Below are 13,110 nucleotides of genomic sequence, written 5' to 3'. Positions count from 1 at the left end.
GGAGGGAGAGCAGATCATCATCTGGGCTCAGCAACCCTCTCATTCTCTTTCACTCCTCTCCTGACCCCACTGATGCCCAGGTTTGGGTGCAGGCAAAGTTACAGTAGACAGGGTTGTCAGAAGAAAACCACTAAGCAGATTTGATGCATGATTTTTATTGACTTTAAAAAAACCAGTTGGTTTAAGACAGTTGTGTGCAGAAGTACCCATGTACACAGAGGCTACGGGCCAAGATGCCCGCCGGCTCCTAGCCCTAGGTCAGAGCACTGGTCTCTCTTCCCCCAGCGGGGCAGGAGGTGCTCGGATCAGGTACTGTGTGATGCAGACAACCTCTGCCAGGTGGGCCAGCCCGGGCACCTCCTCCCTGCCTGCCCCCCTGCCCGTAGCCTGTGCCTACATCTCCTCTATGTACAGTACAGTGGTGCGCTGGCCGTGCAGCACGCGCCTGCCTGCGGCCGCCCTGCCAGGGAGACACGAGTGGTCGCGAGTCCTAGTGGGACAGCTTAAATAAAAAATAATAATATAATAATAATAATTAAAACAACAGAGAAAAGAGGAGTAGGGGGAGGAAGTTAGCAAAAAAAATTCCTATCAGGGCAGCCAGGAGCCGCAAGCGCACCTGACGCTGGATGCCAGTACTGTGCTGCCGGAGGGTTTGGTACCTGGGTTTGGTACCCGGCGTCTCCGCTCACCCTGTGATTGTCAGGCCTGGCCCTGCTCAGCTGCAACAGGAGCTGGTCCAGCCTCATCACACTGGATTTGGCCTTTCTAGCCACCAGCATAGTGGCCTGGATGTGTCTCTTTCTCCCAGCAGCACTCCCCAGCTAAGATCAGTGTGGTGCGAGGAAGGAAGCGGGTACAACTGCCAGATACATCAGCCACGTCCCTGCTGCCAGCATGGGCACAGCCTGGCGTCGCCGATGGGAGATGGTCAAGGCACTCATTGTTGCTCATGGTTTTTAATTTTCTTCCCCGTTAAAAAAAACACAAAACAAAAAATCAGCAAAAACCACCCAAGAAGGTGGAGAGCAGGGCTTGCAGCAGCCTGTGTCCTGGGGCTCGGGGCTGCCTGCACCAGGGTGGCTCCACTTCTACAGACCAAAACCCACCACACAACTCAGGAGTTTAAATCCCTGCGGACAGAAAAGCTGAATTTCCCCAGCCCAGTGGCTGCTAAATTGCCTGTTCCATGGGGTCAACCCACACCCTTGTGTTTCACAATTGCAGAGAAACCTCAAAAATAACAAAAGACCTGAAAAGCAACTAAACCAAAGTGGAGAAACAGGTAAGAGGCTGCTACAGAAAAGCGAGATACAAAAGGGTAAAAAAAACCATCTCCAAGCCCAAAAAACCCTACAGTGATTGTTCCTCAAATTAACTATTGCAATCAGGCAGCATGGGCAGAGCTTCCCCAGATGGGCACTGCCCCACAGCCCCTGCTCCACTCTCAGCACTGGCTGTGCAGGCAGAGGGTGCCTCTCTGGGGGACTTTTTCCATGCTTGCCTTTTTCTTGAGCTTTCCAGCATCTCCTAAAAAAAAACAAACACCCACCTGATTGACCCAAAGAAAGTGGTTTTAATGACACCTCTGGGGAGGCAGTTTCCTTCAGCATCTCCCCATCCCATGTCATAGGCTGTCCAGCCTGGGAAGCCTGGGGACCCTGAGGGCACCAGCTGTACCAGACTGGTGTAAACCAAGCACCACCCTGGCAAATGGAGCAAAGACTTTGGGATTTCAGCTTCTCACCAGAGCTGTTTAGAGCAACACAAAAGCAAAAGCACAGTTTACTCACCCGCTAATCTCTGATCTATTTTTTTCCCAGCCTGAAAGCAAAGGAAATCCTGTCTCCTTGACCTTGCTGCATCCCACAACCCCTTGAGCATCCTACACCTGCTTGCAGAGCTCAGAGTGACCAGGCTGCTGCTCGTGTAGGTTTCTTAGCTGCCTCCTGTACAGTCATTCCTGAAATCTGTCCTACCCTTCCCCAGTCCTCAGGTAGAAGAGCAGGGATGCTGCACCCCAAAGCTGAGATTCCTCTTCACCTCCCTGCACAGCTGTGCCAACAGTCACCAGCCTGCAGCGGAGCATGGTCAGCTTCTGAAGCTTCTGGCTCCCCACCATGGATCCATGTGCTGAGACCTGCATCTGTGCCAGGAGCCTTCCCTGGAGAAACGACGACATTGGCTGCCCCAGGGGCGTAAAAGAAAAATACCAAAATAAAGGAAAAAAGAAGCAGCTGGTTCCACTGGTGAGGCTGCGCAGCCACCACAGCTCCCTCAGCCCCCTCGACCTGGACACGATGCTTGAGGGGTTCCCCAAAGTCACGCAGCTTCGGGGTGGGGGGGTTGTCTTGTTTTAAAAAGAGCAGCATTTGGTTTGACTGTAGAGAGATGCAAGGCGGCCAACCCTGCCGCCTGGTCAGTCGCTGATTGTGTTTATAAATCCTTTCTCAGCTGGGTTTCTTAATAATAATTAAAAAAAAAGCAAAAAGTCTCCTTTAGCTCTGAACCTGATTGGCTGCTGGAGGCACCAAATACCACCGCGGTGGCTCTGTCGGCAATGGGGAACTGTGCTGCCCATCCGTGCTCATTGCCTGAGGCCACCAGGGAGACCCTCACCCTCTGCCCCTGCAGGCAGCAGGACCTGCTGGAGCAGGGAGATGGAGACTCAGCCCTCAGTTTCCCCGGTAAACCTCGATCTTGCTGGTTTTGGCCAGCATGTCGATGATGTGTGCCTCGAAGTCAGCATCGTGCACCCCCGTCTTCCTGAACTCCCCAGCGTAGCGGTTGTTCTCCCAGTAGTGGTGCCAGTTCCCCCGGCTGTCAGCACCAAACCCAAAGACGTTCACCTGCAGTAGCAAGGGAGGGAATGAACCAGAACCCTCCACCAGGCTGGGACACCCTTGTCTTAGCAGCTCCTGCACTGGTGGGGTGATTTTCAAAGCTGCCCATCCATCTATACACAGCCTTCCCACCCTCGAGGGTGCTCATCACTGTGGTGTCAGGCAACCAGAGTGACTGCTGAAGTTTGACCCAAAGAATCCACCTCCTTCCTTAAACCTGCAAGGTTTGGGACCTCAGTGAACCTACTCCATGCCAGCCAGGAGCTGAAGGAGACATCACCCACCTCATCGCAGACGTGGAGGGCGAAGAAGAGCACCAGCATGCCAGTGGAGGGGTAGCGCCCGTGGTGTTCCGTCCAGCGGTCGTGGATGTACTTGAAGAAGGCAGGATTGTAGATCTGCACCTGAAGGAGAGACCAGGGTGAGCACAGGAGCCCCTTTGGCATCAGCACTCTGTGAAGGAGCACTGAGAACCCTGGGGAGTGATGAGGTAACGGGGCCATGGCCATGGAGGTGCTCGTGGTAGTGATAGGGATGAACTCCATGTACCTTTTCTTTGTCCACACGCAGAAAAGGCTTCACAGGTGCATATGTGCTGGGAAAAGAGCACAGAGGCAGGTGAGTTCTTAGGAGTCCCATGCCCCCAACTCTAGTCCGACTTGCCAAAGGGGACTCAGAGGGAGTAACAAATAAATCCCCACTGCTCCCAAGGGATCTGTCCTTGAGTTAGGTGAGCCATCAGCCTGGTGCTGCCAGTGCCCACTGGGTACTTACAACCTGATCTGGCCGGTGGAGAGGGCACTGGCGATCCAGAGCAGGTCCAGGGTTTTGAAGGGCACAAGCACAAAGCTGACGTTGGCGGGCAGGTTCTTGGCACTCTCGGGATACATGAAGTGATGTGTGGTCCGACCACCCACATCGCCCTCAAAGCCCACCGTGGGGGCCTGGTTCATCCTGGGAAGAGAGCAGGGAGGATGACACCACCCTCCCAGTGCCCTGTGCCTTGCAGACGACACGGGTGATGCCTATAAGCTGTTGAATGCTGCCAAACAGCAGATTCCCACCCAGGGGAGATGGTAAGGCCGGACTCACTCCCGCTCATCCCTGTACCCGGTGGTGCCAGCACCGCCCCGTGTCTCTGTGCTGCCCGGGTGGGCAGGTCCCTGGCAGTGCTCCCTGGCCCTCACCGCATCACAAAGTCGTGCGCGTCGATTTCCGCTCCGTAACCAGAGCCGCGTAGGTTGCCTGAGTTGCCAACCACGGCGCAGCGGCGGCAGCGGCGTGGGTCACGGGAGCGGTAGGGGTCCTCGCCCGGCACGATCTGGAAGAGCTTGCTCAGGACCTCGTGGGTGTTGTGGGACTTGAACTGAGGCTGCAGCATCTGCAAGGAGGGAAGGGGTGAATCAGCCAGCGCCCCCTCCTTGGTGGAGGAGAAATCTGTGTCTCCCGTGCCAAGAGCACACCATGGCACTCCCGTCCCTGCGCTCACCATCCACCACCTCTGGACGTCCGGCGGTAGGTCCATGTTCTCCTTGGTCCACACTGGGGACACGGTGCCGTCATAGCGCCCATCAAACCAGTCGGTGGCCCCTGGCTCCTCGGCCGGGCAGCGGCGGCAGGAGCAGCCCCGGGGGTACGGCCCCCCTTTGCTGAGCCGCTGCATCCCGGCATAGCCGGGCACCAGCTTCACCCGGTGGATGCCGCCCAGCCCGCCGGGGTCCAGGTAGGCGATGCTGTGGTGGGAATAGGTGAAGAGGAGGGACATGACGAAGACGAGCAGGAAGGCGGTCGAGAGGAAGCAGAAGCGCAACGAGCACTTCATGGTCGTCGGGTGGCTGAGCCGGGGACGGCGCCCGCTCCGGCATAGGGCGCGGGCATAGGGCGCGGGAGGGCGTCAGCCGGCCAGCGAGGCTCCCTGCAGGAACGAGAATTGTAACTCCCTGCCCTGGCGGTGTGGGGAGGGGGACCCGCAGCACCGGGCTCCTACCTGCTGGGCTGCAGCTTTCCATCCGCGTTGTCCGGCCGCGGCGAGGGCCCCCGGTGGCTCCACGTGCCAGGCAGGGAGCATCTGCGGAGGGGTCCGGCACAGCTCCGCGCACCGGCCTCAGCCTCGGCACCGCGCCCCGGCGGCTCCTCCAGGTCCCGGCCCCGGCTGGCGCTCAGCTGCGACGGTGCTCATCGTGCCCGGGGTTTAGCTGATCCGCTGGCACGCTGCCCTCAGCCGCTGGCTCGGGAACACGGCCACCACGACACCGGCCTGGAGCGGAAAGGAGGGGACGGCGGGTCAAGGGGTGGCGATACAGATAGCTGACGGGGGCTGCGCCGAGCAGGAGGAGGGTGCTGGGGCTGAGGACTTTATTCCCCACTGAACGCTCCAAAATGCGTCCCAGCCCGTCCCAGGCACGGGGCTGCAGGGTACGAGCCATCCCCGAAGGGGACAAGTAGGCGCAGGGTGCGCAGGGAGCTGAGATGCCGGCATCGCTCTCCGTGCCTGGGGAACTCGCAGCAGCTCCCGGACTGTGCCCTCCCCGTCTCTGCCAGACAAAGGCTCAGCCATGAACTCGCCTCCGGAGCCAAACAAGCGGCTCCTTTCTGTAGGCTCAATTCTCCTTCTCTATCACGCCATAAGCAGCCCCTCCAAAACCCTCCTCGCCGGCTGCCGCCGCCACCGCGGCAGCCGAGAAACAGCGGCTCCGCAGCCTGACGGGCACCCCGGGGACGGACGCTGGCGACTGTCCCCCCCGAGTGGCAGCGTCCCTTGGGGAAGGTCACTCGCTCGCTCGTGATCCTGGCGGGTAAAAATAGCCAGGGCAGAGGTGCTGGCGCCTGCGCCCGGGGAGGGGCGGGAGGAGCGGCCAAGCCCCCCGAGCAGGGGGGCGGGCAAAGCCAGACAGCGCTCCTTGGTCAAATTAAGGGGGAAAAAAAAAAAAAAAGCGCTGAAAATTCCCTTTTAACCCAGTTACTGAGTTGGGGCAGGATGCAAAATCCCAGGGGTTTGGAGACATGAGCTCCCCTCCAGGCCTTTTTGGGGAGGGGTGACCCCGCCCCAAGGCAAAACCCTGCAGAGGCATCACCTCTGCGCTGGCCCCAATTAAGCCAGTGCCGATGCCGGCAGCAGTAATTAGGAGCTGGCAGGCACCAGGATGCTTCTTCTTTAGGAAAAAAAACATCTTCTGGAAGACGCTGGCTTGCTTTCCAGGAACGGACTGCTAAGCGCCCAAAAACCTCCTTGCTGGGATGGGAGGAGAACATGGACCCCAAAGGCTCCCCCGCCCACTGCACTGCCAGACATGGACACCTCCTGCTCAAATCATTAAACCCCTGTCAAATATTTGTTCAATGGGAACAGTCTTTAAAGGAAAGAGCCAAAAACCGAAGGCAACATCCCGGTTCAAGTGTTTTCCTGGGCTCTGGCGGGGAATTTTAACACGCCTACATGGCACACGCATGGCCAGCAGTGACTGCAACCAGTTCCTTGGGCTGCTGCCAGCGGAAAAAGCAGGGTGGTTGTTAAACAGAGGGTTTGCGTTTAGGGAGTTTGGGATAAAGCCAGTAAAAAGCTGTAACACCTCTCCCCGCCCCCCAGATGCAAAACGCTGGAAAGATTCATAGGTAAAAGGCAATTTGGGGGCTTCTTTCAGCTATGATATGGCAGGGCCACCAAGCAGGATGGGCTGATCCCTCTCTCCTGCTCCCGCTGCTTACCATCCCACGGGGCTTTTTAAAGGCTAAAGGAAATGAGCTATCACGTGCTTGTGTTATTTTTGTTCCTGGTGAAAAGGGGAAAATCCCTTTCCGGCTCCCCAGCCCAGCCTGGTTCTGCCTGATGCATCCCAGCCCTGACACCATCTGGAGCACATTTTGTACGGCCCCCGTCCTGGGGCCTCCTGGAGCTGCCCTTGACCACAGCGGGGGGAAAGCCCCCCTCCAGCCCAGCTCATGCGCGATAAAAGAAGCCTTAAATCCCAGTGGCTGGTTTGAGTCATCATTTTCCTAGCAGGATCTGGCAGCTATTTCCATCTGCACTGGTCCTTACAGCCCCCAGCAGGGACAGGGCACCCTCACATACAAGCATATCCCAGCAATATCCATGCCCTCCCTGCCCAATCCTAATCCAACCCACCTCCACAAATAAAACCCCACTTGCAGGAGCTTTTTGCACCAGATTTGGATGTTTCCTTCTTAAAATAATCAGGGATTTCAGGATTTCTTCTGTGCAAGCTTGGTAACTCAGCGATGCCACTATATACCCTTCCATTCCCAAATTCATCCCCAGGATCCTGAATTGTCTCCTGAGGACCATGTACTCATCAAACACAAGTTTCTCTTTGATTGCAGAAGATAATGAAGCAAAGCTATTAAAAGGTCCTGGTAAATTGCTCTGCTGCCTTTACAGGTGGATGTTTTTTTCCAATCATATAATCTTTCATTTCATGATGAATGCTGGAGTGGTGTAACTGACAACCCCAGGGCCTGGAGGATGCCTGCCCCTTCTCTGTCAGACAAAACACCATCAATACATCCCCCACTCTGCATCTTTAGGTCTTGTTGGCTTTGTTTGCTCATTTCTAAGATATCCTGGGGTTGTTGGCATGAATTTCTATGCCAGTAAATGGCAGGGTGGGCAAAGGAAGGAGCCATCACTGGGAGATGGGATGTCATCATGTTTGGGGTAGGGAGAGAAGGGAAGTGGAGGAACAGTGGCAGCATTGTCTTCCCTAGCTGCTGCTCTTCCCAGGTATGAATGGTGTGAAAATTCCCCCAGGAGTCTTTGGGAAATGCCGCCCTGGTGACCAGGTGCTACTCATGCCATGATCCCTGTGCAGGGATGTCACTCCTGCCACCACCAAACCATTCACTGGGGGCCAGAGCGGTGCATGGCTCTTGCAGGTGGAGGAGGGGGAAGCACACAGGGCCCCCTTGGACTGGACTGGCATCTCTGCCATGGATGGAAAACCTGAGAATTAGGTTTGGGCTTCCTTAACAAGAAAGGAGCAGATCTAAATTGAGTCTTCTCCCACCTCCTCCAACGCCAGGCAGAAACAGCGAGTGGTGACCTGTCCTTGTTTCAGGCACAGCTTCAGTGAGTGGGATTACTATAAAATATCATAAAACCGTTCCAATTTCTTTTTGCCCACGGCCCAAGCGCTGCCAGAGGTTGCAGCCCCCGGGCAGAGTGCCGAGGAGCCGCTTGCCTCCGTGGGGCCGTCAGCTCGCGTTAGCTCGGAACAGCACACGGCAATCTGCCGGGGGCAGCGCAGGAAGGGGCGATAGCCTGTCCCTCTGCATCACTGGGCTTCCAAAGCCAAAACAAGGCTTGGCAAGAAAAGTGCAGTTAATTAAGAAGGTCCTTTCCTGCAATCCAGAGGGATTATATTTTTCCCTTGATTTTTTTTTTCCTCCCTGGAAGCTGGATGGGAGAGGGAGCAGGGAGCAGACCTGGTGCTGGCACAAGGACGTTCCTCCCTGCCATGGGGTGATGCCATGAAGAACTGATGGCCAGCAGCAGACAAGCACCAGGTATTAAAAGAAGAAGCCAATGCCATGCGTTAAGCCATCACCACATCCTGACAGCAGTAAGGACCTGGTAACTTATTCTTCACCCTTTTAATTAATCATACTCTTATCAGCTAGCTCAATCAGCTAATGGAGCCAAGTTAATTTGGTTTCCCATGTTTTAAACCCTACTCGCACCCCTGACTGGCAATGGCAGCAATTCCAGCCTTTCCTCATGTCTGGCCTCCAGAGGGGTTATTTCAGGCTCATCCCTCAGTGCTGGGATAGGGCCAGGAAAGAGCTTGGAGGCCAAATCCCCAGCACAGAGCTGGGATGGAGCCAGCCACACTGAGGCCATTTCCCATGGGATTTGGGGGCACAGGAGAGTGCCAGCAGTGGGAAAACAGAATGGAATACTCCCATCCTTGCTGGTAGATGGGCCTGCATCTTGGTCATCACCTCATTGGTTCAGCAGCATCCCAAGCCCCTTGTCTCAATCACAGTGGGAACTGCACCAGCCTGAACACCCTGTGCTGCTCAATGGGGAAATGCTGGGTGGGCACTCTCCCCTGCAAAATTCACACTGGCAGAAGCAGCCAAGGCAGATGCCCGTCCCTGCAGCTCACACTCTCATTGGGCCCACCCAGCCACATGTACCAGCCTGTGTGGCTGATGTCCCTGAGCATTCTCCAGTGCCACAGTGCCATTTCCCCCACCCTCTGCCAGCCATTCTGGGTCTCCCCAGGCTGCCATGGGGAACAAGGGACCCTGTACTCCAGGGGTGTTGATAAGCCCAAAGCCATGCTCACAGCATGGCCTTGTCACACTCAGCTCTTTGTGTCAGGAGCAGCAGCTCCCTCCTTGAGACAGGACAGGCAGGGAAGGGAGTGGGATTCTCCCCCCTGATCCTGAATGCCTGAGAGGCAGAGACAGCCCAGCTGCTCTGCACCCCAAGTACCCACCCCTGAACCCCCAGTTTGCATCAGCTGCCTCAGTTTGCACCAAATCAAGTCCCACCAGCTCAGGTACCACTCAGCTGGGTACCACTGAACTCTGGGGTCACGCACCACCGCACCACACCGGGTGCCACCAAGCTGAGTCCAACCAAGCAGCCAAGTTTTGCCAACAAATCCAGCAGAACAGAGGAGGCAGAGCCTGGGGCTTGCCACCCAACACTGCCTACTCCTCTCTCCCATCTTCACCTCAGTTGTCTGAGCAAAACCATCTGGTCCCATGGGGAGCCAGCCCTTCACTGCTGGCAATATTTCTGTCTCATCCCCCCACAGCTGCAGGCTGGGTCTGCCTGGTCCCTGTCCCCACTCCTGCCTGTTACAGCAGGGCTGCATCCCACAGACAGCCCTGAACCGGTCTCCCTGCAGCCTCAGCTGCCTGTGAAGATGTGGCCACACAGCAAGCAGACACGCTCCCTAGGAAGGGCAGGACCCCTGCTCTCCTTTCACCACCAGCACTCGGTGAGCTGCCAGCAGCACCCTGAGCCTCCCCTCCGGCTGGGAATGAACCACTTCCCCTCCACCACTGCCGCTGGTTTTACCAGCCTGGGCCCGCTAGGTTCATGCCTGATGTCTCACCAGGAAAATATGTGCAGGAGCGCAGGACAGGCGGATGCTGCACCAGGAGGCGCCGCCGCCGGTTGTGGCCCTTTGCCCGGGGGAGGCGAGAGGAGACACGGGCCCCCTCCGCACTTTCCTGTCTTCCTGGAGAGGATCGGAGGCAGTAGAAAACCAAAGGTTCTTCTTTGGCTTTCGAGGGCTGGTTGATGGGTGCTGTACCCACAGCCGCCCTCTCTCCCCCGGGTAAAACCCAAGGTTAGAACTGAAACCTCAGCACATGCTGCGGGTGGCCCCATAAAGCCACCCCGGTTTGCTCCGCCTGCGGGCAGCACTGAGAGGACATTGAACTCGTTAGGGAAATTGCACCTATGAGATTTCATTGCAGGGAAGTTACGAAAGGCTCCTGAGGCCGGAGGGCATCAATCCCAGCACAGCCCAGTTACAGCAAAGAACTCCCATTAAATGTAAAATTAGAGCAGTTCCATTGGTGAGAGCCCCTGACTTCTTTCCACTAGCTGGGGCTCTGCTCAGACACCTGGGGAGAAAGGGGAGCGTTTGCAGCTTCCTAATTAGCCCAATTACTGCTGCAGATCAAAAGTCCTTTGCTGGGGACACGGTGGCACCCGGAGCAAAGTGACTGCAGCTTGTTCTGGTTTCCCAAGAGCAACTGTTGAGGGTGTTATTTTAGAGTTCAAACACTAAACTATCCATCTCGTAAGAAAAAAAAAAGTAATCTATACATCGCACATGTGTATAGATATATATATATATAAATTATATACATTCACCACTCATCTGGGGGTATCTTTGGGAACTTTGCCTTGGAGCTGGGACCCAAATACACTTGCACTTTCCAAAAAAAGCTTTTGGAAGATGCCAGTGGCAAAGAGCGACATGAAGCCAAGAGATACCCCGGAGCCCAGTGCGGAGCCCAGCAGGGCAGGGAGAGGAGGCTCCCAGCCTCTCCCATCACATCGCAGCCCCTCGGGGTCAGGCGGACTCTGATAAATCCTGGCTCACGAAGAAGCACTGAAGCCGGCCAAGCCACTGGAGAGCAATTAGCAGCTTGCAACCGTGTAAAAATTAAATGCAACGGGAGGAGACGAAAGCCATCGAGCTGCCGGGACCTCGACGTGCCAAACGGGGCGGCATCCGGCGTGCCGAGAGCCCGCAGCAAAAACACCGAGCCCTCAGTGCCATCGGAGCCTTTCCCCCAAAAGCGGCAGTTTGGAGCTTGTTTGGGCACGAAAATTCAAGCGTTCCCGCAGCATGCGGCTGCCGAGGCTCTCCCTGCCCGCTCTCCCTGCCTGCCTCCGGCGCCGGCGAGGCGTGGGCGGTGAGCGGAGCGCGCCCCGCCGTTCCCAAGAACCGCCATGAGCTCCTCGGAGGAGAGAGAAGCGCTTTTGACAGGCAGCTGCCGCACACAACCGGCAGCGGGGCCGCGGTCGCTGCCAGATGGGGACAGACAGACAGACAGACAGACAGGCGGACACGCGCGCCGCGGCGGGGGCGGCGGGCAAGGCACCCCCCAGCCCAGCCCTCCCCGCTGAGGTCGCGGCTTTTGCTTCTGACAGAAGGGGGAGAAAAAGGAAGAAAAGGAAAACCAAGCCCAAAGCGTTGAAGAACTTCCCGTTGGCGCTCACCGCCTTAGCCACGATGTGGCCGGGGCGGCTGCTCTGGGCTGGGTAAAGGAGAGCCCGAGATAATGCAGAGCAAAACTGCCTTCATCAGCTCAAAGCCCACACGTCTTCCTGGAGGGAGGCTCAGCAAGTTTTGGGGTTTGGTGTGATTTAGTTTCCCCCAGACATGTTTTATGATTGTTGGCAGCAGGCGGGGACGTGGCCCTTCCTCCAGTCTGAGCCTGCACTCTGCCCAAGTCCATCCTTCCCCCAGTATTTTCCTGCTGGCATGGGAAGCCCTAACTCTATGGAAACTATTTGGACTAAGTGCTCTGACTCCGAAGCTGGAGCCTGAGAAAAACCTTCCCTTCCCCCTGCGCCAGCAGCACTTAAGCCCCCGGCATATGTGGAGACCCCTTGAATCGCCAGGCCCTGAAATACGGGCTCGGGTATCAATCCCACTCCGGCAGCCGTGCTTCAGCCAGGGAAACACCCTGGAACAATGGGACAGGGACGCCGATTAGCTCTCCCACCAATGCCCGCCTTAGTGCCCTTCCCCACCCCCCCACATAGAAGCAGGCAAGGGACATCCCCTGCTCGGTGACACAGTTTTCTACCCTGTCCCCAGGGACTCGCCAGGCTGTTTGTGAAATCCTGGCTGCCACTACCCATGCAATGGATGCCGTGTGTCACGCAGCCATGTGTCACACTGCTGCTGAGGGACCTTACACGCACATTGGCACTGGTGGGGACCGGGGCTGCTCGCAGCCAGCCCTCCCACCCTGGTCCCCCAGCTCTGGCCTCAAGATCCCAGAGCACACGGCTGGAGGGGAGCAGCTGCATCAGCCCCGGCCCCGATAGCTCTGCTAGGGCCAGCATCCTCCCCGGGGCGAGCACATCCTCCCCGGGCAGCACACCGCGGCTGGGGCCAGCACATCCTCCCTGGGGACAGCACCGCAGGGCCCGGACCAGCGCTCCGGAACAGCGCAACCTCCTGGGTCTGAACCCAATTCAACCCTGGTGGACGCTCCCGGCAGCCAGCACCAAAACCCGGACCTGTACCCCGGATAGGGGACATCCTATCCTCCCGGGGCTGTTCAGCATCCCCTGCATCCCGGGTGGATAATCCCAGCCCCGAGACCTGCACCCAGCCCCGGGAACTGCGCTCAGCCCCGGGACCAGCTACCGGCACCACCACACCGGGGAGGAACCCAAGGCATCCCATGTGGGTGCTCCCCGAGGCCAGCTCCCAGCACCGGGACCAGCCCGCAGCAGCGGAGCAGCTCCCGGGCGGGCTCCCCCGCCGCCGCCCGCTATCCCCGCCGCCTCCCCGGGACCGGCATCCCGAGCCGAGCCGGGCCGTGCCCTCATCCCCCGCCTCGGGCCCGCTCTCCGCCGCGGTACCTGGCTCAGCTCCGGCATGGCCCCGCCGCCGGGCTCACCCGGGCCCCGCCGCCACCGCCCTCCGCGCCGTGCGGAGCCGTGCCGTGCCGCGCGGGGCGGGGGGGATCACGGGCCCGGCAGGCTGGGAGATGTAGTCCTGGGCCGCCCGGCGGGGCTTGTGGGACTTGTAGGAGGCGA

At 57.8% G+C, this 13,110-nt stretch overlaps 1 protein-coding gene across 2 annotated transcripts; it reads right to left on the bottom strand.

The window, feature by feature from the left end:
* Positions 1-139: 139 nt before the first annotated feature.
* Positions 140-13,038, bottom strand: ST3GAL2 (ST3 beta-galactoside alpha-2,3-sialyltransferase 2). Of its 2 annotated transcripts, none has more exons than XM_015639998.3 (8): positions 12,934-13,038; positions 4,831-5,100; positions 4,333-4,758; positions 4,031-4,224; positions 3,618-3,797; positions 3,393-3,438; positions 3,128-3,247; positions 140-2,849 (listed from the first exon to the last, which is right to left on the bottom strand). In XM_015639998.3, the coding sequence occupies exons 3-8, from the start codon at positions 4,663-4,665 to the stop codon at positions 2,676-2,678; spliced, it is 1,047 nt and encodes a 348-aa protein (XP_015495484.1). In that variant the 5' UTR covers positions 4,666-4,758; positions 4,831-5,100; positions 12,934-13,038; the 3' UTR covers positions 140-2,675. The 2 variants fall into 2 exon arrangements, with proteins under 2 accessions (XP_015495484.1, XP_015495485.1); XM_015639999.3 differs by lacking the exon at positions 12,934-13,038 and adding an exon at positions 9,929-10,172.
* Between the last annotated feature and the right edge of the window lie 72 nt (positions 13,039-13,110).

The sequence above is a fragment of the Parus major genome, chromosome 11 (genome assembly GCF_001522545.3).
Source record: "Parus major isolate Abel chromosome 11, Parus_major1.1, whole genome shotgun sequence".
NCBI lineage: Eukaryota > Metazoa > Chordata > Aves > Passeriformes > Paridae > Parus > Parus major.
The sequence above is the reverse complement of the archived record's forward strand: the minus strand, read 5'-3'. Positions and strand labels throughout refer to the sequence as shown.